This window comes from Podarcis melisellensis (genome assembly GCF_964234715.1).
Source record: "Podarcis melisellensis genome assembly, chromosome: 6".
Lineage (NCBI taxonomy): Eukaryota > Metazoa > Chordata > Lepidosauria > Squamata > Lacertidae > Podarcis > Podarcis melisellensis.
In genome coordinates, this window is record NC_138538.1 from 50122264 (window position 1) to 50147879 (window position 25616).

The 25616-nt window shown below is 42.6% G+C and overlaps 1 protein-coding gene across 2 annotated transcripts in view; it reads right to left on the reverse strand.

Annotated features, from left to right (window-relative positions):
- ERI3 (ERI1 exoribonuclease family member 3) overlaps positions 1-25616 on the reverse strand; it is a 196595-nt gene that overhangs the window by 163690 nt on the left and 7289 nt on the right. Inside the window, exons 1-2 of one of the 2 annotated variants that reach the window (XM_081914782.1) lie at positions 21194-21298; positions 6474-6742 (exon numbers count right to left, since the gene is read on the reverse strand). In XM_081914782.1, the coding sequence (XP_081770908.1) occupies positions 6474-6719 (246 nt within the window). In that variant the 5' untranslated portion in view covers positions 6720-6742; positions 21194-21298. Of the gene's footprint in view, positions 1-6473; positions 6743-21193; positions 21299-25616 lie in introns of those variants that run through there. The other variant, XM_081914781.1, reaches the window with a different exon arrangement.

Here is a 25616-nt window from a genome sequence, read left to right on the forward strand (position 1 = left end):
TGGCTGGAATGTATCCTTCAACTGTGATAATGCCTCTTGCTTGCCTGCATAAACCTCTGATTTGTGTGTGACTAAAATGTAGCCTGGTGCACTAACGTAAGAGCCACATCCACACCCACTTTTGCAATACTGGCATGCCAGTTGACTCCAGAAAAGCTGACCATGAGGAAATTCAGCCTTCAGGCTTACCCCTGAAGTAGATGGGATACCCATACACAGGCAGCCAGGACACCTTTGGTGAAGGCTGTTCTCCAATTGGAGCACTCACAGATCACAAAAGTAGAAGAAGATGAGGAGGAGGAGACACAGGCACTTCTTGTACTATTACATATTTCTTTCCTCTAAAGCAGGAATGGCTAACCCCCAGTTCAGGCAATTGATAACAGGTCCCCAAGGAATTTCTTCTGGCCTCAGAAGACCAGAAGATTTTGTCAGCTCTAATAAAAAAGGGGGGGAGTAGAAATAATAATAATAATAATAATAATAATAATAATAATAATAATAATAATAATAATTTTTTATTTGTACCCTGCCCATCTGGCTGGGTTTCCCCAGCCACTCTGGGTGGCTTCCATAGAAACCAGAAAACACTAAAATATCATACATTAAAAACTTCCCTGAACAGGGCTGCCTTCAGATGTCTTCTGAATGTCAGGTAGTTGTTTATCGTTTTGACATCTGATGGGAGGGCGTTCCACAGGGCGGGCGCCACTACCAAAAAGGCCCTCTGCCTGGTTCCCTGTAGCTTTGCTTCTCGCAATGAGGGAACCGCCAGAAGGCCCTCAGCACTGGACCTCAGCGTCCGGGCAGAATGATGGGGGTGGAGATGCTCGTTAATAACCCCCTCCTCAACTAATCTGCACAGATCTACTGAGAAGAGGCTGTGTGCCTGTATGTACAAGCACGATTGTGTATGAAAGAGTGTGGTGTGGCCACAACACCCACTACTGACACGCAACCCTCATCGAGTGTTGGTCAAGGGTGAAAGTGGCCCTCAGAACAAAAAAGTTAGTTATCCCTGCTTTAAGGCAGATGGTGGAGAATACTGTTTAAGATAGGATACCAGGCTCAGTAAACTGCTACCTTTATCCTAGCAAGGCTATTCTTATGTGGGAATATGACAGTCATAAAATGGAATGTGCAAGCGAAATGGAGGAACCAGAGTAATGTAGAAAATAATATTAATGACCTTGAATGTCAGGAAAACAGTATGAACCAAAGCATGTCTCCGAGTCAATTCATATAACACTGGATGTGTATTAGCTGCTTGAAATTCCTTTACATGCCAGCTCACTGTCCCTGGCTAGCCGCTCCATACAAATACCACCAGAGCAAAAGTCACATGTCAATAAACAAATGCTACATTGGTACCTGGTTTTCCCTATATGGCACTGTCTGTACACCATTGTCTTGTCACAGGAAAAGAACTAGCGGGCAAGAACTTCAAGTAGTTACCACATATACAAAATGGTTGTATGAGGTTTCTGAACTCCAAAGAATGTAGTGCATGTGCCTGAGGCATAGACTTAGACAAGGCAAAGAATCTAGGGACACACACGCTTAGACTTATGATCAAGAATGCCACCCATCAGACTGTATACACTACAATGCAACTACACAAAGCTACTGATGTAACAAGAAATGTCAATTTCGGTGACCATTAGTGAGAGCCATAATAAAGAAATAAATCTGAGTACCTCCAGAGCACATGGCTCTGGAATTCTTGGGGCACTTTGCTGCCTTTTTAAAAACAAAATTGCTTGAATATTGTTACATAGAACAATTACACTAGTAGCAACGTTACATTAATTAAACATTAAACCAACTAGCACTGCTACAAGCAACAAAAATTAAATACACCCTCACTAGATGAGATACATTGGACACTGCCTTTTTCTGCTACTGGAGCTGAGCATTTTCTTTTACTGCAGATTTTAAGCTATTAACTAAATTTGTAAGCACTAGTAGCCCATGTCAAAGGATTCTTACAGACTTGGAGCTGTGAACGCGGTTTTCAAAGCTCCCCCGCAGGGATCTGGCAAGGTGGGGCCTTGTCAATGATGGAGGAAGGGGGGGAGCGCACCGCCCCCGGCAGCGCAATCCCAGTGGGATGTGATCATGGCTGCCCCCCCACCCGTGCTGGGCGTCACGCCCCTGCAGGCGGCGTGCCATGCCCCCAGGACACCCGCCAGGCCTGCCCTCGCCTGCTCTCCGCCCCCCATTGCTGGAGCATGAAGCTCCGCCACTGGGCCTTGTGTGTCATAAGAAGCTGCCTTATACCAAGTCAGACCATCAGTCCACCTAGCCATACCTGAAGATACCAGGGAATAAACTCAAGACCTTCTGCATGGAAAGCAAGCGCTCTACCACTGAGCTATGGAAGAGAAGTAGGTCCAGCACTAGCAACTGGAATACCTGGGAATTGAGCAAAGAGGACTAACCAGCATTGCTCTCCCCAGCCCTTCCCTTTTGCTGCTGCCAGCCTCCTCTAGAGGAGAAGAAAGGGAGTCAGCTGTAAGCCTGGTAGGAAGTCCCTGCCCGCTCTGAACTGAACTTAATCCAGGCTGCTGTAGGCTCCTAAAGTGCATTTACTAGCACCAGTTTTGTGGACCAACTTAATTTCAGTTTTTTGGCATCTTTATTTTGGTTGTCTTAATTATATATGTCATTATAATACAGAAATTACCCAATGATTGTTTTTATCTTATTTGAATGAATCAAAACCAGTGCAGCTGCTGCTTCTCTGCTGGTGGTGGAGGTGGCAAGGCAGGTACGCTGCCCATGTGGGCACCTCCTCACTTCACCTCATGGGCAGGACAGCCCTGGTTCTAGGCTACTTGCTCCATATCCCAGCTTTGCCGTGCCTGGCCCTCTATTTTATTTCTGACTTATCGCCCTGATCCTACAGACTGGTCCCAAACACAACTCCTGGTCCTCATTGTGTAGGCCATCAGGAGTAAGTTGCATTCCATTTTTTAAGACGATGGCTTTCTTAGAATAAACCTGGAGTTATGCCCTGAAGCTAAACCTCTTATGCTGAAGTTCACAAGGGCAATGGCTGGTTAGTTCAGGTGTTGCTGTTCTTCAATCTGTCCTGAAGTCCAGGGCTCTAAAATGAAGCTCTTTAAATAATTTTCAGCAAAGGATTCTGCAAGCATAGGTTAGCTAATCTACACATCAGCCTGTTCTCCAAAAGCACCTCTCTATATTCACATTAAATGCACACAAGTAAAGATATATAACTTTGACACACAGAGCAAGTTCTCATTTTTAGTAAGATATTTTTGAGTAAAGTCCCTTTAGTGTCTCTACAGGTTCCAACAAAAAGCATAGCAAGACACCCCTGGGCAAAGGAATGCATGGTGCAGGTGAGCCCTGGGCACAGTTGATGAAAAGATCCAATTGAATAACGTCCAACCTTAATGCACTATCTTCCCCACAAAATATATAGCCAAGCTGCAACGGCACATATTGTTACATATTCCACAGCAAGGACTTGGGGGGCATAGCTCCTTAAAGTTGTAGTAATAGTATTCCACTCATGCTCCATTTTTACTACCAGCTGTAAAATAGCTCCACATGCATCATGGTTTTGCATCAAAATGAACACAAGTCCAAAGGGACACGCTAGAGCAAATTTACAGCTTTGACAGGACTTTGCACCCAAGGCTGGGTGCACAGGAAATAGCTAGAGAAAAGTTAAGGTTTTCCTGCAGAATTACTCTCAAAAAATCAACCGTGCCTTCCCACAGACACACAGGAGTTTTGGAAGATTGTTTTTAGCCAGTTTATTTCAGGTTACAGTAAGCCTGTGACTTATGTGCATTTAACTTGTGCACATTCAGCTTTGAATGTGTGGCAAAAAATAATAATAATACGGGGCAGAAAAGGGCCAAGATTCCAGGAAAAAAGACTTTGGCAATCCCACCCACCACTGAACCCAGTGGGTTTCAACTATACACAATTTTGGCTTCAGGCACAACCCCCAGAATGTAATGCCCATGTAAGTTTCGGGCTTACTGTAGTTCCTCTTCACACAGCAAAGTAACATAAAAGCAGGCACATCTACAAGATGGCTAATATTGAGCGGCATCTTCTCTAAGAACTGAGGCACAGATTAAAAACACTCTTTGAAACAAAGTAAGAAGAGGGCTTAGAAAGGAGGCTGAAGATGGTAGTGTGATTTACAGTGAATATCACTCCAGTATTCTCCAGGGCATCAATTATTGGGGAATGAGACGGAGGAGACCTTAATGAAATCTACACCCCCCCACACCCTCCAATTCCCCCACCCACCCATTTAAGCTAAGCAAGCCCCACCCACATTAGTATTCTATAACTTTAGGTAAGAGGACAATACAAAAGGGGTGGGCCCTTGATCCACCACAACCCCCTTTAAGCATTATGGTCCCATTAGAAACAAACAAATAAAACAAAATCAGGAGGAAAGTGCTTAAGATAGCTTTAAAATACTTGAATGCTTAATGCATATTGGAAGAAACACACTTTGTCAGCCCAATGAAATAATATACTAACCATATCGACTCACAATTCTAACTGCAAACCTGAATTAAAAACAGCCAGATAACATGGCTCTACTGAAACCCACAATCCTGAGTGTTCATTACCATGCTGACGAGGAGGCTCATTTTGATTTAGCAACCCTTTCCAATTCAAAATATTAAGCAGGGAGACTAGAGATCTCCATAGCCATAACAGTATAGAAATCTCAGCTGCATAATACATAACAGTCATATGCAATATCCTGAGAATCTCCACTTTCATTTTTTAAATGAATTTTCTTGCCCTGCTTAGCTGTGAATAATGCTGGATTATTCGCATTTAGAAGAGGAAACCAGAAGGGATACATATTGTTTGGGCTTCTGGTGATCATGAAGGAAAGAACTAACGCATCTCCCTAGGTCTACCTGCACTCATACTGCCAGAGTATCCCAGGTGTTTCTTTCCCTTCCACTGCTCTGCCAGAATAACTTCCCAAACTGTAAATGCCACCATTTTTAATTAGACTTACTGAGCAATCCTAACACCAGATCAACTTGCTACCTGGGAGTTAGGACTGTGGGGATGTGGCGTGTCCTCTGCTGGCTGAAAAGAGCTCCAGCGGCTGGGGCCACATCTACTGCAGAGGCCATTACTACGTCAGTGAAAAAGAACTTATCTACTGTTGGCAGTGTTCCCACTGACAGTAGTCAGCATTGGGGCCCCAAACAGGGTGTTCTGGGGCAGGAGTGCAATTGAGGCAGCCTTGTAATCACTGGATTCCAGGCCCCTTCCCATTCAATGGGCATCCCCCAGGAATGGTCCTCCCATCCAAACAAGCCTGGAAATAGATCTTCCAGTGAGGGGGGTGCTGGCCAAAATAGACAACCATGAATGCGGGGAGAGGTAAGTATGCCCCCCACACCTCTCATCCTGGACTGTGCATGCCAGCAGGGGCTTGGGAGTGGTGGACCATCCACCGCTTCACTCCCCATTCCTCCCCACATCAGATTGCACTCTTAATCAAGTAACCCGAGCAAACAAATAAATGTGATTTTCTAAATATTTTTTTAATTTTTTATTGCAGAATATTAAGTATGTGTTGCATAGAAACACAGACCCAACTGGCAAATGGGAACCTACGCAGTGTTTCCAGATGTATTTTCCACGAGGATGGTAAATTCTAAGCAAAATTGCGGAAGCAAGTTGTACAATCAAGATTGATCCAGAAGCCCAGAACAGCTGGAAGGTACCTTTTAAAGTGGTAAAGAACATTGGACTTCATAATTACCACTGAGTGAGAAAAATGCAAACAGGGAAAGTCAACAATTTGAGGTGCTGTAATTCCAGCTCCTCTGTCAAATCCAGCATACATTCACACTCAAAGCCGTTTCACTGTCTTGCAAATTAGGGGAGTTGGCTATTCCCACTGAAAAGAACACAGGCAGTGTAAAGGACAATAAATGCAGTATCACAACTTAGAAAAGATGCGCTTTCCTCCAGAGTCCATGCTTTCTTAGGAGGAAAGGCTCGATAAAAAAATGCATCATGAAGCTCCTCATGCCAAGAGAAAAACAAAGAGGTGGATCAGCAACTTACAGGAGTGAACAAAGGGAAAACATATGACAAATTATTATGAATTTCTCTAGCGCTTTTAAATGCAGAATACGTTTCTGTCTTCATAATGACTCTGTGTAGTAAGTAGTTTCTCATTTTAAAGATGAGGAACTGAGGGTGTAAGAGTGGATTGCCAAAGTGTGAGCTTACGAGGAAGCCTAAGATCTGAATATTCTAATCCAGATTCTACATTATCTGCTAGTGAGATACAGATATCTCAAAAAAGGGAAAGAAAAATGCTTAGGAAACAACTACTCTTCAGATGCAACATGTTGGAAGACACAGATTGCAAAGCCCTCAATGCCAAACAGAAGGTCTCCTGGAGAAAACTAGACAAACTAAAGCCAAACCATTACCTGTGGATGGATTTGCGGCTTGTCACATGTGGCCTCAAAATCCAGCACTAAGAAGTAGTGATACCTCTGCGGGGGAAAGGATGACATTGCTGCCATGGAAGCAAAGCCGTGAGACGCCAGTTTCCCGGTTGTAGTGGAACCGTACCGCTGGAGAAAAAACCGCAGAAGGGAGCGCAGAGTATTCCTCGCTCTTGGGAGTAACTTGAGGTGAAGCCTTGCTGCTGTGGTACGGACAAGTGCTACCATTGAACACCTAGCAGCATCTGGAACTTGAGAGAAGAGAGAGAAAGAAGCTGGTGTTACTCCCAGATACACAGTTTACAGATCAAAATTTGTATTTCCATGATGGCAGTAAAGTATTTGGGTGGAGAGATGGAAAATAATTCTTATTAAAATAATATTTATTTAAAATACGTACACCCTGCCATTGAAACAAAGGATCCACAGCAACAACAAAATAACTAGAACAATAAAAATGCAAGAATCAAATCATTAAAATATCATATAATGCAGTTCAATAAAACAGCAGGAGAAATAAAAACCCTTTATACACCTCCCTTCCCAAATGCTTAACCCCTGCCCCCCAAAACCCTTTTTTCATACTTGCTACCAAAAAGCGAAAATAGAGCTAAGAGAGCATCTGGTGAGCACAGTAACTATAAGGAGCCAACACTAAAGTTACTATGCCTGGCCCAGTTCAGACTCAACAATGGATATGACACATGGAATAACACATGGGTCAGCAAACTAAGGCCCAGGGGCCGGATCCAGCCCAATTGCATTCTGGATCCAGCCTGCGAATGGTCCACAGCGTGGACTGGCGTGGGGATTCTGATCTAATGCTGTGCCATTTCACACACACACACACACCCCGCGGTGCCTCCTCACTCCCTCCTCCTGGCTTCTCCCCGCCCTGCCTAGAGGAGGAAGGGGGCTGGGCTTTGTTGAGCTGTGGTTGGCTGAGCGCCATTTTAAGCAGCCCCTCTCTGGAGCCAGCCCTTTCACACCGCTCATCGTCCGCCCGTCCGCCACCACCAGCCCCTGCCACTCGCAAGGCACAAGTAAGCAGCCACTGGGGCTCGTCCAGTGCTGTGGAGAAGGGAGGGGGGATTAGAATGAGTAGAGTTGCACATAAACTAGGAAAACACATGTTCAGCTCCCTTCTAGAATATGAAGCTCACAGGGTGACCTTGAAGAAGTCACAATCTCTCAGCCTAACCTATCTCAGAGGATACAATGCAGGGAAGACTAGGTACATACAATGAACTCTTTGGAGGAGCAAGGTTGTTGTTGTTTTAAATTTTTTTGCTGCTATTTGGCATCACTGCAAACTATGTATACATATGATTAATAAACTTTTAAATCATACTGATCAGTGACTACCTTCAGTGCTACTTACTTGCACCATATTTGTGCAGCTTCTATAGCAGTAGCTTATACTACAGATGTCTAAAGACAGCCAACTGTAAGCTTCACCTGTTAACTCATTCTGACCACAAGAGACCTGCTTACACATACCTAAGACCTTGGCACTGAAAACCCCCCCAAAAAAATCATTTTCAAGATGCTTGATCTTCAGCACCTTTCCTAAATGGATCTCCAAGATAAAGTTACTGCCTTGCAGAGGTTTCCTATAATATTGTACCCTGGAATACTGAGCAAGGATTAGAAGCACACTCAGCTTCCCATATTGAAAGCTCAAACTGAAAACAAAGAAACAAGAGTTGAATCCAATGATGCATGAGCAGAGTTTCACTAGTGCAATGACACTTTCCCATCCTCTCTTTGTGTGCCACTAAAATATGCTTGGGGGGGGGGGGTTCCAAACCTCTGGAGCAGATTGGGGGGCACTGCAGAGCAGAGGAGAGGGCAATTCCATTGCACAACAGAACAACCCTAAACTTTTAAGACCCTTCGAATCATTTGTCTATACTCAAAACTAGCATAAGGTGCGGGATGAAATTATTCAATACCTTAGTATGTTAGACCAAGAACACATCTTAGGTTGGCTGAGTCACCCTTACTAGACCCAACAATACTAACTGAGCAATACCAGCACCACACACACTACCTAAATCCATAGCTTTTCAGTAGGTCTTACTGTGCCATAAAGTTCATCCCCAAAGGCCCTGGCAGGTTAGTGCTAGTTCTTCCCTCCTGCTGATGGAGGCTACTTGAGGTGGAAAACTGCAAAGCTTTAGACCTGCCCTCCATTGGTATGTACATTATTCACATCTTCCTGCTGCAAGCAGGAACAGGAAAGACCCTTTGATGACCATTAGGTGGAACAGAAAGACTTTCCACCAAAAACACAAAGGCGGGAGGCAGAGTCCCTTGCAAACATTAGGGGTTATTTATACAACAGACACCAACTGCTCCTCTGTACCCCTTAGTCCATCAGGTAAATAATGCACGTGCCAAAATACACACTTAATGAGGTAAATAATATGCCTTAAAGAAGAACTAAAGCTGTATTTACCTGGGAGACCAGTGAAGGGCCAGATTAGAAGATAATTGAAGATGAGCAGGTCAGGTAAATACACATTTTATAACCTTCCCACACAGAAGGATTTTTGGTTAGAGAGATGCACTCACATGCACACAGAAAGGTTAAAGACTGGGCCACTTTGCAAGTGGAGATTTTTACAGAATAGGCTGGTTCACACTGTGGTGCATTAGCACCGGGGGGAGGGGGAGAGAGAAGAGGGGAAATGGCAGAAGTGAAAGATGTTGCTTCCATAAAGCAATGGACCAAGCCTCGGAAACTGGAAAGCCAAGCTACAAAAATAATAAGCAGCTGCCCTTGTAGCCTAACATTATATTTATCCTAGAGGTTCCTTGCCATAACTACCATCTTTCCATCTAGCGCCTTTTATTGTCATTAATAAATACATTACAGCCAAATAGAAGTTAGTAACCGTCACTTCCAACCCATCATAGAGTAACATGTATTTGAGAGAGACGCCTTTTAAATCTTCAAAGCTGCCAAGCTGTGTAGCTGTAGGGCTATCAGGCAGATGTAATGCTCTGGAGTAAAACAGCTTCGCTAATATTTTACTGTGGCAAAACCCAGGCCCTCGCCAACTGTACAGGGAAGTATACATAACAGGAAGAGCCATTGTATCAAATATTAAAATATATCCAAGAAATGCATGCAGCTGTACCCAGCACCCAGCCACACATGCTTATTTCACATATATACACCTCTTACACATAAATTTTCATGAGCATGAGCAATTAACCCTATTTTAGAATCTAGCTCTGCAATTCGTACAGGGGCTAAGACAAATTGCCCCTTTCCCAGCCAGTAACATGAAACAAGATTAACTGATACTTTTCTTATTGAATTGAGATGATGGGATGTCTCCCAAACCTATTCATGTGTAAGGCTTCCACAAACAACTGCTTTGCTTCATATTCTTAGATATGAAGCCTGCACCAGAGCGTGTCATCCTCAAGGGAGAAGAATTTCAGTCATGGAAGAAAAGTAAAGGACAGAAGTCCATAATAATCACACATATCCAGTGCTTATTTTTTTGAAAGAGAAGTGTCAGGGTTCATATCTGTCTGGATATCCATCTTCTAATATGGAAGCCCTGCTCCGGCTTCCAGATTTAAGATATACCATGGGGTAGGAGGACCGTGGTTCCTTTTGGGTTAAGGGAATTCATTCTACATGGGCTGAGAAAAATTCTCCTTCATCACCATTTAACTTCACAAGTTCTGAAGTACTGCTTTTAAAGCAAGTGCCAGGACTCATTGCACAGATTCAGAGGGGAGGAGTTGGATGAAATTAAGAAATGCCCATGAGAAAGAGCACACAAATGGCAATACTGACATTCAGACCTCAACAAGCTACTTTAGAGAAGGGAAGCAGCAATAACATCCCAGAAGTAATTGTCTCTATAACAGCCCCAAACTTTGAAGAAGTTTTTTTCCTAGAAGCCAGCTCATACGCCATTTTAAACTACATTTCACTGTTCATGCGCGTCTCCTCAGACCCACCAAAGTGGCATCAGTCCCCAGATACCATTCTGATTCTGAACAGTTGGTGTGGTACTAACTAAGGGGTGTGTGTGTAGGATCCCAAGTCCAAGCTGGGAGGATAAGAAACATTAACAAAATCTGTGTGTCATATTCTTTTTTAAAACATGTGTGTTCTGTAACCTGTATAAACTCTGACCTGGTTTGGGCCTGCCTGGTGCAATTTGACCCATGACACTATTTCCCTCAAAGCAACACCAACCCACCCATCAGCTGATATTGCTGGTGGCATCAGCTGGTGGGCGGGACTTCCTTTAAAAGCATGCTCTGCCCTGATCCCTTCAACCTCCAAAAAGGATCAGCATGGAGCAAGCTTTCCAAAGAATCAGCAAAAGCAGGTAGACCCAATTTTGTCTTCATCACTGTGCAACAGAGCAGTCACTGCCAGAGTCGGTCACCAGCACTGGCAGAGACTGCTCCATTGCACAGCAATGAATAAACAGGTGATGTTTTGCAGCACTCTTTGAAGCAGTCTCCTCCCTTTCCCTTTAAAGACCACTGGAGCAGTGCTTCAAAGAGCACCTGCTTAAGGGCAATCCCCACCCTCCCATGCTCAGATGGGATTGCAGGGTCTGCCTTAAAACAGGTGCTCTTTGCAAATGTTCCCCACTCCCTTAAAGAGTGCTCCAGCGATCTCTAAAGTGGGGATGAAGCTGCTGCAAAGAAGAGTTTCCAAACACTTTTCAAGTGTCTTCACCATTCCTTTCAAGTGCTGATTGCCACAGGTGAAAATCACGTAAAGGGGGGGCCACGGCACAATACTAGGGGGCCACAGAGGGAAGTGAAGAAAACAGAGAAGTGACTGAGAAAAGAAAACAGAAAAGAAAACAGAAAACAGAGAAGTGAAGTATTTGGTAGAATGAGATTTCTGTTGTGCAAATTATTTACGCAGCCTAACGCAGAATCACCTTAACATAATGGACAGAGGTGATCTTCGGTTATCCCTCACAGCAATAGAACAAGATATAAAAAAGCTTGTTTCTGGTCATCAAGCACAAAGGTCACATTGATCAAGAAATACTTAATAGTATAATTTTAATGTAATTGTATTTTGTACTAATTATAAAAATTATAAACAAAACATGTTCTATTTGCAAACAAAACATTTAAATGGTTAGCTTTCTACCAGTAGGATGGGGGACCACAGGAAGGAAACAAGGTTGGAAGAGGGTTATGGTCCGGAAAAGGTTGAGAAACACTGATTTATAGCTTGTCAGTTGTCCAGGAGAGCTAAACCACAAGCCAAGATTTGGATAACACAACAAGACAAGCCATGGTTTAGCAGAGCATGGCACAGTAGAGGAACTGGGGAGAAGCAATGCAGCTGAGATCTCCTCTCCAGAAGCTGACATATTAGAGCTTAGCCATGATTTGGCTTAGCATGACATGTGAACTAGATCTTTCTCTCTCCCTATCTCCCCATCATGAGTCATGGGGAAGGAAAATGAACTATTCAGGGACCTGAACTCCTATCCTCCGACAACAGAAAATCCAGTTTAAACTCACTCATGCAGTTCCCACAACTTCATCAAGCATCGTTTCATGTTTTCAACCTGTCACAGGTTCAATATCTATAATTTCTTCAGTAAATAAATGAAAGCTGAACTTCTGAGTTTTCAAAAGATCATTAAGAAATAAAATGAAACGTCATCTAGATAAACACACAGAGAGAATGACGTTTTTCCTGTATGTCAAGGGTCAGATTATAACCTTTGACTGAGCAAACCATCCCAACTGGCCAGTCATGTCAATGTTTCATATATATTCTCCAACTATTACTACTCCATGTTGCTATAAAATATGGCTAGGCATCATGAGGTACTTTAACAGAGTCAGTGTGTGTGACATGGAAAAATGTACAACATTCAAACACCCAATAACTCGGAAAATATCCACCTGGAGGAGTGCAAGATAAGACATTTATAGACCATTACAGATTATAGAAACTTGTCCATGATTTCATCTCCTGCCATTGGTAACTTTTTCTTATGAAATACTAGAATGCTTTAAAAAAAGAGGAGGGGTTAGTTTGCTCAAGACATTCTCGCACCTAGGGCAAGTTTGTCTGTGCTCTTGGTCACTAGTATATCATACAAATAATCCTCTCATTTTTTCTATTGATCGGAAAGAAAACTACCATATGTGCCTAATCAACAGCTCCTTTCAGATGTTGCCTCCACAAGTAGACTAAACATGTGGAGAGGAGTCTTGCAACTGCCAGTCTCACCTCCAATGCACCGCATTTTCCCTATCCCCATCCTCAACTCATAAAGGTAGGTGCACAAGAAGGGCTGCCTACCCTGTATAGACGTAGGCACTCCACATACTGTGGAGGGTTTCCAATTGCATTGAGCATGTTCACACATACAGTTGTACAGATGATGGTGCCCCTTCTTGGATCTTTGGCCCTATGCACAAAGCCTGTATGTGGAACCAACATGTACAGTTACACACCCCACATTGACTCTGTGCATTGAGGGAACATGCCAAAGGAACTAATGGCATGTGCATATTTTAAGCATTTTTATACATTTCAGGAACTAGAAATTTCACAGATAAGAAAAATGAAAATTATATCTGATTCAGATGTTGAAAGGTGCTGATAATGTAGATGTACCTGAGGTTGAGGTACTATGTAAGTAACAGAAATTTACCCACCCACTCCCCTCAAAATAAATGAGACAAGCTTTTTAGAACACAAATATATCAATCCAATAAAATATTGAAGATAATTTAAAAGTATTTCAGAAATATTTTACATTTGAACATGGCAACACCGGGGTGGAATGAGCCATTCCAGTTGGCTGCTTTATTAATTAATAATGATGTGATATTAATAAAAAATAGACTGCTAGAAATATTAAGATACAATATCTTAGCTATAGAAGACACAGGTTCTTGAGAGTGTGTGTGTGTGTGTGTGTGTGTGTGTGTGTGTGTGAAAAACGGTCAGAGTTGAGACCCATGATAGCCTCTAAACACTGTAGATGAAATTAACTTGGCACTTCCAATTGTTCTAGAAAGTTACCTGACCAAAATAACTACCTAGAAGATTCATGAAGATTCACTTAAAGCTTAATTATATTTTGTATTTTGATATCCCTGTAGAACAGAAGCAATATTGTATTGAAATTGGAGCTTGCAGGGGCTGGGAGATTTCCCTTCTTTGGCAGAAGGTAGCAATTCAAATGTATTAATATCCCATTTCACATATTCCAGGGCCAAGCTCTGGCACAGAAACCAGGTTGCAGGACTAAGCCCTGGTAAACTCTGGCTCAATTGAGCTCTGATACTAAGCTAGATGGTGTGACCCAGGAAGGCACCACTTATGCTGCATTATGTTCCCAGCTGCACTACACTGTTTGCCAAGGGGCTACTGGGAAGCCCTGGCACCAAGGCTGCTACACAGCTTGGATATATCAGAGGAAAAAGTAATAGAAATAGGGACTGTGTGTGTGTTTGTGTGTGTATGTACACATGCACATCCATCCCCAAGAGAAAGAAGAGGGGGAAACAAAGGCAGACAATGGCAGGGAAGAGAGACCTTACCTGCCCCACGAGAAATGCTTAATGCCTGCCTTGCAGTTACAAAGAACAAACAAGCAATGAATGATACTCAGGCATGCAACTAATTTTTGCAGTGAGACATGTTAGCCTATGAATCTTCGTTTTATGGGATCTTTGTGCATAATACTAATATTTAAATTTTACAGGCAAGTGTAATTAAAACAAATCAAACCCATGCATGGGCATAAATGAGACAGATAATTCCAATAGCTGGTTTTCAACAACAAAAAACCCAACCCAGATAAATTCATACAACAGTCAATCATTGGCATTTGTTGACATCATTCTGTAGCCAAGTGCTGCAAGGTTGTTGTTCTTTTGTATAATTTACTAAGGTTATATTATGGGTTACTGCCCTTTTATTCTTTGTGGTCCTGTCACCATTAAGTCCAATGAGGCAGCATATTGCATCTTCGAAATATACGCCATCATTCCATCCCCATAATACAAGATCATATTTGCACTGTAGTGTGTACAACCTCTAAACTGTTGTTTTGTACTGTACATGAGATGACCCACCCATTAAAAGATTCTGGGTCTCAGCATGAGGGCAGTTTCTGATGCACACGCAAACTGACCAGCTGCAAAAGCCGGCACTGGTATGCCAAGAGCTGGAAGCATCCTATGCCAGAAAAAGTCGGTGTATGCAATGGAAAAACCAGCATTCACTTTGTAGGGATGTAAGGCCATAACAGCCTTCTCAGGGGTAGGCCTTTCACTTCACCTAGCACTTTCAGAGGGACATGTACCTACATTTCTACACTGGCAACATTGTCACAGTAGGAAAGCAATAAATGAAGCCCAAGTCCACTTCCACTAATCTCCATTCAAATTGCTTTTTTTCTTTTTTTTAAAAAAAAATTATTTAAATAATACAGCAAAAACAGAACACCAACAGAACAGAAAAAAAGAAAAACATACTTATTGCATATTACTCCACCCACCCACCCGCGGCTTCCCTCCACCACAATTCAACTTCTTTAAATCTCTATCAAATTGCTAATATGTACATCATATTAGCTTCATCTATAAAAGGGGCTTCATCACCACCACCAAGAAAAGAATGTATATATTAAAACATTAAAATCAGAATATTGAGGTGCTTTCAGAACTCAAAAGTGTTCAGAATATATATTTTTTTTAAAAAATCAGAGAAAGAACAGAGGGTTATGGAACAAATGGATCTATGACCATGGTGCCATAACGCCCTCTCCTGCTTTCTCCTTGTGGCAGGAATAAGTGTGCCTCTGTAAGGATAACTAACCTATGGTGAAAATTAAGAGACTCAGTCTGTCAGGAAGGATTAAATCATCTTCATTTATATGCTAGGGTGTATGGTGTTAGAGGAGGGGGAATACCTCTGGTGGAGGACATGTGCGCCTTCTGGGGTAGTTTCTCCCACTTTGGTCCTCACCCTGCAGTCACCTGTGACTCCTAGAAGCTGTCAGCATATGACAGCAGCCACACTCCAGGAAAGGGCTTTGACTGGCCGGCTAAACAAGGTGGAGGGCAGTCGACGGGTCTCAAACTCTCAATGAGTTAGGGTCTTCCCCTGCATGCAAGGACAGTCTCTGGCAGATTGAGCAGATGAGACCAATAGTGGGTCCAACAGTCAAGAAGGTGGTTTCTGCATGTGCTGTAGAGGGAAGTGAGGGGCAGATGGGGCTTATCAACCTAGGAAGGTAGCCCATCTAGGAGAAAGAAAACTCTGATCCTAATCCACCTCTGCCTTGCAGAAGAAAAGACTGAGTGTGAACCCTACACAAATTCAGAGTGGAGTCCCTAAGAAGGTTGGATGGCACCTTGTAGGCCTTCTACCGGCAACTCCTTCAGGCAAGCTGGTGTCAAATGTATTGCTCTGCTTTCCTTTGGTCCACATCAGTGAGGCCAAGAGGGGGGTTTTGTTGTCTGGGCAGCCCAGGACCTCCATATACACTGCCCAGGCTTGTGCCTCAGAGAGGTCACTTCGGTGCTGCTAACCCAGAGGTTTGACTTCACCCCCAAAGGTGCACTCCACTGTCTTTCAGGATAGGCAGATGCCAATAGTATTCTGAACCCATAAAGCCTACAGTCCAGTTTATACTTAAGCACATCTTGAGTGTATTTGAAAAATGTACTCATTAGTATGATGACTGAATGCAGTTAAACTGGTTTAGTGAGACATGAACAAGCCTAGCCTCCTCTCAGTTTTGCACATTGCCTCCTTCCCACATGTACAGGACGTTCTGAGGAGAACTTCAAAAGCTTTCACTTCTATTTTTGAATAACCATAGCTTATCATGACATTTGTACCCAACCAATTGTGGTCATTCTTAACTATGGCTAGTTTCAGAGACGCTAACTTCAAACCAAATTTCCTAAAGCTGGTTTACTTGAAACTAGCCACAATTAAGATTAACCTCCATTTGTTGTGTTTGGATGGTTAATTAAAAGAAGGAGAGAGAGCAGGAACCCAGAAGTCTAGGCTCATGGATGTCACACTAAACATAGGTTAGTGCAGGAGCAGGGAATCTTTTTCAACCCTTGAGTCAAGCCCAGTTAAGTCTCATGCTCTAGCGACCAAACTATCTTACTGTATCTAATGAAGATTCAGTGAAACCAGTGTTAGAAACTCATATATATCAGCTAGGCGCCAAATGGCTCCTTAAACCAGGATAACAGTCACCAAAATGGAATGTCTATTGCCATTTTCAGGCCAGGCAGTTCAAAAGTCGTATTTTTCAATATGACTTTTTGGTTCCTTAAAATTCAATCTGATTGTGCAGATAAAATATAAGAGATACAATTCTACAGAATGTGTTGTGTGTGAAAACAGTCAAGATCCAAGGATGGTGGAGATGTCAGGCACCATCCTGGTCCCTGGGCATCTTCACTTGGTCGCAAGTGGCCAATTGCCAGGTGCAAAATGCACATGGTGAATTTTGAACACTGAGTGAAATCCACAGGTGCTATCCTTAGCTGCAGGGTGCAGAACTTTTTTGGCCCAGAAGACCAGATTTTTATCTTCCTCCACTGCTACAGGCTGTGCTCAGTGCTTCCCAAGCAGAGGGCTTGCGAAGAACTTTGCACAGTGCTTCTGAACTGCCCGACAATCAGCATACCTGTCAGTCAGCTCAGGACAGCAATACCTCAAGGACTGCCTCTATCCATATGAACCTACCCAGACACTGCAATCATCATCTGAGGCCCTTCTCCGTATGCCTCCTCCATAAGAGGTCTGCAGGGTGACAACAGGAGAAAGGGCCTTTCCTGCAGTGGCTGCCTTGCTGGTGGAATGCTTTCCCCAGAGAGGTTTGGCAGACACCGTCATTATACACCTTTAGGTGCCAGGCAGAAATATTCCTCTTCAATCAGGCTTTGGGCTGATTAATATTCTACGGCCTTTTAAAAAAATTTTTTTGGGGGGGCTACTGGTTTGTGGGGAGGAAGTTGTTCTCATTTTATTATGTATTTTGTTTTTTATCTTATATTTTTACATTGTGAAACTGCCCTGATATCTAAGGTATACTAAACAAATACATAAATAAATAAAAAATAAGTCACATAAATGTAAATATGGCTTGCCCAAAATAGTCTCATAGGCCAAATGGGGAGGACTGGTGAGCCAAATTTCACCTGCACACCTTATGTTACCCCAACACAAAATACTGGAACCGTGCACAATTTATATTTTGTCTCTTGATGCAGACAAAATTCCCTACATCAAAGCAACTATGTGTGTACCATAATTAATAGAGCCAAAATGAAGCTAGGCATTAAAATGTTCTTTTAAGGAATAAAACCAAATGTGAAATCCTTCATCCAAAAGAGGTATTGGAACAGGATTCAGTTGCACGGGGGGGAGTGGTTAGAGAAGAGGTCCAACATTGTTATTCTAACAGCTTGGTAAACCTATATGGATATTCCTAGCTGATCACATTTATTTTCTTTTTACTAAAACAGGTTTCTACATCTAGTCATACACTCCAGATTCCAGTAACTTCCATTATATGGTACAATCCTACATATGGCTATGGGCAAAAATGGCTAACTACCCTGGTTTAGAGTTAGTATAGAGGAATAGCAGGGCATCTGTGCATTTAACAGCTGTGTGGCAGGCAGAAATTCTAGTGTGGAAATACAATTGTGGGGAAAGCCTCAACTAATGGCATTCTGTCAGACATCTTAGCGCTTGTATGTGGCCCCTAATTTATTTGGCTCCTCTGTACCACCTGCAAAGTGGTCACTGGTTTGCCTATGATAAACATGCAAATTTTATGGAAATCAATGGCCTCTTGCCAGTAAGGTGGAGGGACTAAATAACATGCAGTGTACTAGGTACAGAAAACCCTACTGGCACCCATGAGCCATCTCTGAATAAGTGAATCATTATGGTCAAAGGATAGAATTCACTGAACATTTTATATGCAGGAAATGTAGAACTGACCTACTGTAAAGCAATAGAATATGTAAGTAAATATTCCATCCTATAACTGAAGAATCAGGTTAAAAACTTTATTTAAAAAATCAACTTAGCTTCAGGTATGCTTGGAGCATATCTGAAACCACAGGTTTTCTTACCACTCCTCAGTGAGCCATTCACTTAACAACTTTTGGCACATCGATTATTTTTCAAACAATATAATGAGCAAAATCTCACATGCCAAACTTACATACAAGTGTCCTGAGCATTAAAAAGGACTACAAAAAATGTTTTAAGTAACACTACAAAAATAGAAAAATGTCTCACAAGCCAACTATTTTCAGAAACTCCCTAACAAAACTCCTCCTCCTAGCCACCCACTATCCCATTTGAGATAAAATACAATTCAGTTAACCATGTCTCTGCTAGATCCTCAAGACAAACCTGTGTAGATTTCAAACTGTGCTGTAGAGATCCCCGAAACTTTTCATAAATTCCCAATGACAAAATCAATAGTGAAAGCTAAGCTTTCCTGAAGCACAGTATAGCCACAACTGTTTATTAAGTGTTGGCGCATTCTGGAGTGTGTTCTTAGTTCGTGTAGAATTATTGTAAGACCCAACTAGATTATCCAACACCACACACAAAGTGTGTGACTAAACACACAATCCAGCTACAGTGGTACCTCGGGTTACCGACCGTTCAGGTTACAGACACTTCAGGTTACAGGCTCCGCTAACCCAGAAATAGTACCTCGGGTTAAGAACTTTGCTTCAGGATGAGAACAGAAATCGCGCAGCAGCAGCAGCAGCGGGAGGCCCCATTAGCTAAAGTGGTGCTTCAGGTTAAGAACGGACCTCCAGAACGAATTAAGTTCTTAATCCGAGGTACCACTGTACTCTACATTAACACACAAAGATATTCTTCAGCAAACAAATTAATGTGGAAACAAACTCTGGAAGCCACTGAACTAGAGGCAACATCACACAAGCCTGGCAATGGTATAGCAGAGAAATCTAATTCAAGAATCATGGCAAGCTAGAAAGAATGCTAACTCACACCTCTCCATCAATATATCAATACAATGGTACCTCGGGTTAAGAACTTTGCTTCAGCATAAGAACAGAAATTGCGCTGCGGCGGCAGCAAGAGAAAGATAGCTAATGGATTTCTGTTCTCATGCTGAAGCAAAGTTCTTAACCCGAGGTACTATTTCTGGGTTAGCGGAGTCTGTAACCTGAACCGTCTGTAACCTGAAGCATCTGTAACCCGAGGTACCACTGTACATGCATTTCTATGTGAGATTCTTATAAATGGAAATGTGGCAAACAGTGTAAACTGTGAAGGCAAGTACTGACAGAGTAATCCTCCCAACAATGTTTTACTCAGAAAGACATCTCACTCAATTCAACGGGATTGAATTCCTGGTAAATGGTTTAAGATTGCAGCCTAAATGTGCAGTGGCAGGCTCCTTGTCCTTGTGTTTCTCCAAAAGTATACTCCCCCAAAGTCCACATACCCACTTTTATATATTTTAATATTTACCACCCATCCATGCTTCTATTCCTCAGTTACTGGTGCAGTTTATGCATGTGTGTGAATATAGATTAAATGGTTAGTTTTTCCAACTCTAGAATTCCATGGAACACCTGCAGCTGTATCAAATACAACCCTTAAATATTTAAAAATAAATAATTTAATTAACAACCCCAGTCTACCCATCACCCCAATTCCTCCTGTCACTACAGTCCATTGCCTTAGATTCTGGCTTGGTCTCTACCAGATCTCAATTCTCAATGCATCCATACCTGACATAACCCAAACATAGCAGCATCACTTCTGACCCAAGTCTTAATGCTACACTGGCACACCTCTCTTGCCTCACTCTTCCAACTCCAGCTTTTCTCAACCATGGGTCCCCAAAATGTTCTGGTACTACAACTCCCATCATCCCTAGGCAGCAAGACCAGTGGTCAGGGATCAAGGGAGTTGTAGTCCAGCAACATCTGGGGACCCAAGGTTGAGAAAGGCTGAGCTAGATCCCTTGTGCAGTATAGGAACAACCTATAACCCACTTAAACCAAATCCCCTTGCTTCCAACCCCTGGCCCAATGCAATCTGCCCTCCAGATCGGTTATACCCTCGTGTCTCAACACTACAAGAAGATCCTAGGCACAGGAAAAAATACTGCACCAAAGGCATCCAGCCCCCTCCCCGCAAACCACGGCATTGCTACTCCGTGTTCGCAGTCTCCTATGCCAATTCCTCTATGCTCAAAGGCACGCGAGCACACACCGGCTAGCACAGGCCCAGCACCCCCCAATGCACCTTTGCCAGCCAGGCCTTACTGGGTTCTCCCTTGCCTCTACCTCAGCCCATCCCCCCACTCGATCTTGGTAACTCCGTTTCCCAAGCGCGTCCCGCCCGCGCTGACAGGGGCACCGGCGCCCCTTGATCCAAATACTCGGTGAGATTCCCTCAGCCCATCGCTCCAGGCCGAGCTCTGCCGCCCAATGCCGCCTGCTCAGCTCCCCCAACCCTGGCCGTAGGGCCCAAGCGGGCCCTTAAAGCCCCATCCAACACGCCCCTCAGCTCCACGCCCCTTAGCTATCTCCCTATCTAGCGACACCCGACACCCCCGCCCCCCAGGACGGCCCCGGCCACCCCCATCCCTCAGCACCACGAGTCCCCAACAGCAACCACTCACCTTCGCGCCCTCTGACCCTCGAACTCACTCTAAGCGGCAGCCGTAGCAACCAACCACAACTGCGGTTCCCGCCCTAAGGGGCGGGATTCATGGATTCGGACATGCGCACACTAAGTTTGCCGCGCGCCGCTCTCTCAGGTGGCATCGTGGGAAATGTAGTTTTCAGACCTTTCAGCAAGGCGGGGAGGCGGAGATGTGTCTGGCTGGAAGCATCCCGGAGCTCGCCCTTCCAGAGAAGGCAGGAACCCTTGGAATGGAGATTAAAGTTATGGCACGGAAACTGCTTTTAACACACGGGTTTCATATCATTATGTGCGCTCAGATTTGACTTTAGCAAATCTTTTGAATTTTAGATTCCAGGCACTTAGTTTTAATTCAGGCATCTCGTTGCAAGACATTTCTCTTTATTGGGGAAAGCCTCACAAAAGTAAGCATATTTAGAATTGGGTTTATAGCCGTTAAAAGTGTGTTATGTGTATTTAAATATATGCTAGTGAATTTTTTTTAAGTTTTATATTTTTGTACTTTAAATATTAACTTTAAAAGTTTTATGTTATGCAAACATAAAGTATGTATATAATAAAGTTTAATTTAAAGAGGGGATAAACCAAGAGTTTTAAATGAATTTTCAAGTCTTGTTCTCCTTGGGATAGCACCCTTTTAGATAAGACAATAGCTCATCCCCATGTGTCAGTGGTTTTGTATTTACACACCTTTATATTTAATGCCTCTTTATTATCTACCTTTTTCGTAAGTTTTCAGTCTAGTAACATTTTAACAGTTTAAAACTGTTGAGCAATACATCCCTTTTACTACTTAATAAGTAAGAGGAAAATAGAAAACATATGTAGGATACGTTCCCATTTTTAATGGAAGGTGAGAAGCAGGGGTTTTTGTGGCTACCCATTGAAGATGTGTCTAACCTAGTGTTTAAGACTGCAATCCTAGTTATGTCTACTGAGAAGTAAATCCTGTTAAATTCAATAGGGTTTACTCTCTAGTAAGAGAAGTTAGGATTGCAATCTAATACAGTGGTACCTCGGGTTACATACACTTCTGGTTACATACGCTTCAGGTTACAGACTCTGCTAACCCAGAAATAGTACCTCGGCTTAAGAACATTGCTTCAGGTTGAGAACAGAAATTGTGCAGCGGCGGCGCAGCAGCAGTGGGAGGCCCTATTAGCTAAAGTGGTGCTTCAGGATAAGAACAGTTTCAGGTTAAGAACGGACCTCCGGAATGAATTAAGTACGTAACCAAAAGTACCACTGTAGTATTATGTTATATTATGATTTATTTTCGTGCTGTTTTTTGGCCCAAAGGCTCCCAAAGAGGCAACCAGCATATCAATGGGACACATACACACACTAAATACAACACATAAATCAAAATAATCTAAAATAGCAAAATTACCAGATAACCCCCAATCTCACTGGATAGTGCAAATATAGACATGTCTACTCAGAGGTAACCCAAATGGGGCTTATTCTCAGAAAATTGCAGCCTTAAATAGCAACCCTATACCCCAACAGGGTGGAACACAACAGTAAATCAACCACAGCATCTGAAACTCTGTAGGCTCAGAGAATCATAGAATTGTAGAGTTAGAAGCGAGCCCAAGAGTCATCTAGTCCAACCCCCTGCAATGCAGGAATCTCAACTAGATCATACATGACAGATGGCCAAACAACATCTGCTTAAAAACCTCCATTGATGAAGTCCACCCCCTCCAGAGGGAGTCTCTTCCACTGCTGAATAGCGCTTACTGTGAGAAAGTTCTTCTTGATCTTTAGTCTTGATCTCCTTTCTTATAACTCGATTCCACTGGTTCAGGTCCTGCCCTCCAGAGCAGGAGGAAACAAGCTTGCTCCCTGTGATAGCCCTTAAGATATTTGGAGATGGCTATCACATCTCCTCTCAGACTTCTCTTTCCCAGGCTAAACATACCCAACTTCCTCAACCACTCCTCATAAGGCTTAGTTTCTAGGCCCTTTATAATCTTGGCTGCCCTCTGCACACGCTCCAGGTTGTCAATATCCTTCTTAAATTGTTGTGCCCAGAACTGGACCCAGACTCCAGGTGTGGTCTGACTAAGGCAGAATAGAGCAGAACTATTACTTCCCTTGATCAGGACACTATACTAGAATAGCATTAACCCACAATGCCATTGAAGACAGAATCAGGATTCAAGATGATCTTAAGAGATTGTAGAACTGGGCCCAAACTAACAGAATGAATTTCAGTAGGGACAAAGGGACTTAGGTAGGAAGAAACAGCTGCAGAAATATGTTATGATGCAGAGAGGGGAACCCATAATATAATGTAGACAGAAAGGTAAGAAATGGAGCTTACCTCTCGCCTCATTATGTTTGACACACACCCAAAAAAAGAAGACAGAATGGCATTGAGAAAACTCAACTCCCTTTCTGTCTCCCTGTACACACATAGACCCAGAGGAATAAAGAGGGCTAATGCTGGTAGTAAAGTTCCTGGCATGGTCAAGTGTTCTGTTAGGTCCAGTGTCAGTGTGTAGCACCATCAGGCCAACGCTGTGGCCCCAGCATCCCACAAGGCCCACTGTTCTCCTTCAAATGTATTTGTTTACACCTTCAGTCATCTAAGGGACCTGTGCCTAAACCATTGCTACTATCTTAATTCCCCCACAGTGCCTCTGGACTCCTGACATTGCTTCAGCTTGTGACATTCCAGCCCAGAGGAATGAAGATGATGACAGATGCAGTCTTCTGGTCTGGTGCTCCCCTCAGCACCAGCAATATATCCAACTACATTCTGCTTGGAGAAGACCCATTAAAATTAGTGGATCTAATATGATCATGCTTATTGACTTAATTAGGTCTACTCTGATCAGGACTAGCACTGAATGCAGCCCCTAATGTAGGAGCATATCTTTCAGTAATTGCTTCTTTCCCCCTCTTCCACATCTGAATGTAGCAAGGAGAACAGACGTCAGAAAGGAAAAATGTGGGTTAAAAATATATATACCGCCTTTCAAAATAAAATTATTCCCGGGGCAGTTTACATAGTTATTTATTAATTAATTACATTTATATACCACCATGACTTTTTTCAGCTGCAATTCACTGGAACTCAGTTCTGACACCTCATAGATGGCTCCTATTGCCATTATAAGAGAACAAGGGAGGTGTTCCCTTATACACTTCTTTTTCCAGAAAAATAGTACTGTATACATACCACCTTTTCCTCCAAGGAGCTCAAGGTGGTACACAATTCAAACTCCCCCCCAAAAAACTACTTAAAATATCATAATCATTTCAACACAGTTTTTATTAATTTGTTAAAAGCAATATGCCAAACAGTAGTTCAGCAGAGTACTGAATAGCATAATACCACAAGTTTGTGCTAATTCTGCTTTACTACTTCACTACTTTAACACTGTGCACTTTCTTATTCCTGATTCTTATATTTTCTTGGTTCTAATTCTGGCATCTATTTTGCAGAGCCCAACCTCTCATCTACATTTTCCATGTAATCACCTTTGATTTTATTCTCTCTTTTTTTTATAGATATTTATTAAGGTTTTTTATAAAAGAAATACAAAGATAATAAACAACATTACTTTTATCTTAACAATGTTCCATAACTTCTTTGGACTTCCTCACATCTCCCGCTCCCACTTACATCGTTAATAACTTTTTTTCAAGCAAATTATCCTCTTATTTGCAATTTTATAACCACTCCTTTAAATATAATCTAACAATTTTCCAAAAAATTTTGTCTCTCTTAATCTCATTTATCATCAAATTCCGAACCAATTTAGTGATGGCCAATTATTTATAATCAAGCATCCTTCTTAACATTCCACCAAATTGCAATGTTTTTGTAAATAACTCTTAAATTTATTCCAATCTTCTTCAATCCTTTCTTCTCCCAGGTCTCGAATTCTGCCAGTCATCTCCGCCAATTGCATATAATCCATCAGCTGCATCTGCCATTCTTCCAGTGTGGGTAGATCTTGAGTTTTCCAGTTCTTAGCGATGAGTATTCTTGCTGCCGTTGTTGCATACATAAAAAATGTTCGATCCTTCTTTAACACATTCTGGCCAACAATGCCCAGAAGGAAGGCCTCTGGTTTCTTGGTAAAGGTATACTTAAATACCTTTTTCAACTCATTATATATCATTTCCCAGAAGGCCTTCACTTTAGGACAAGTCCACCAGAGGTGAAAGAATGTTCCTTCATTTTCCTTACATTTCCAACATTTATTGTCTGACACCTTTGATTTTATTCTCAACTTGGCTTGAACCTATGATTCCTGACTGTCTGGCTACTATCTTTGGCCCACTCCTGTTATCTCCTTGCTAGGTGCAGTAGTATCTCTAGTTACAACCTGTGTCATACCAGGAAGGGCTAAAAAGGAACAGGCAAACTGAATTAAATGTGG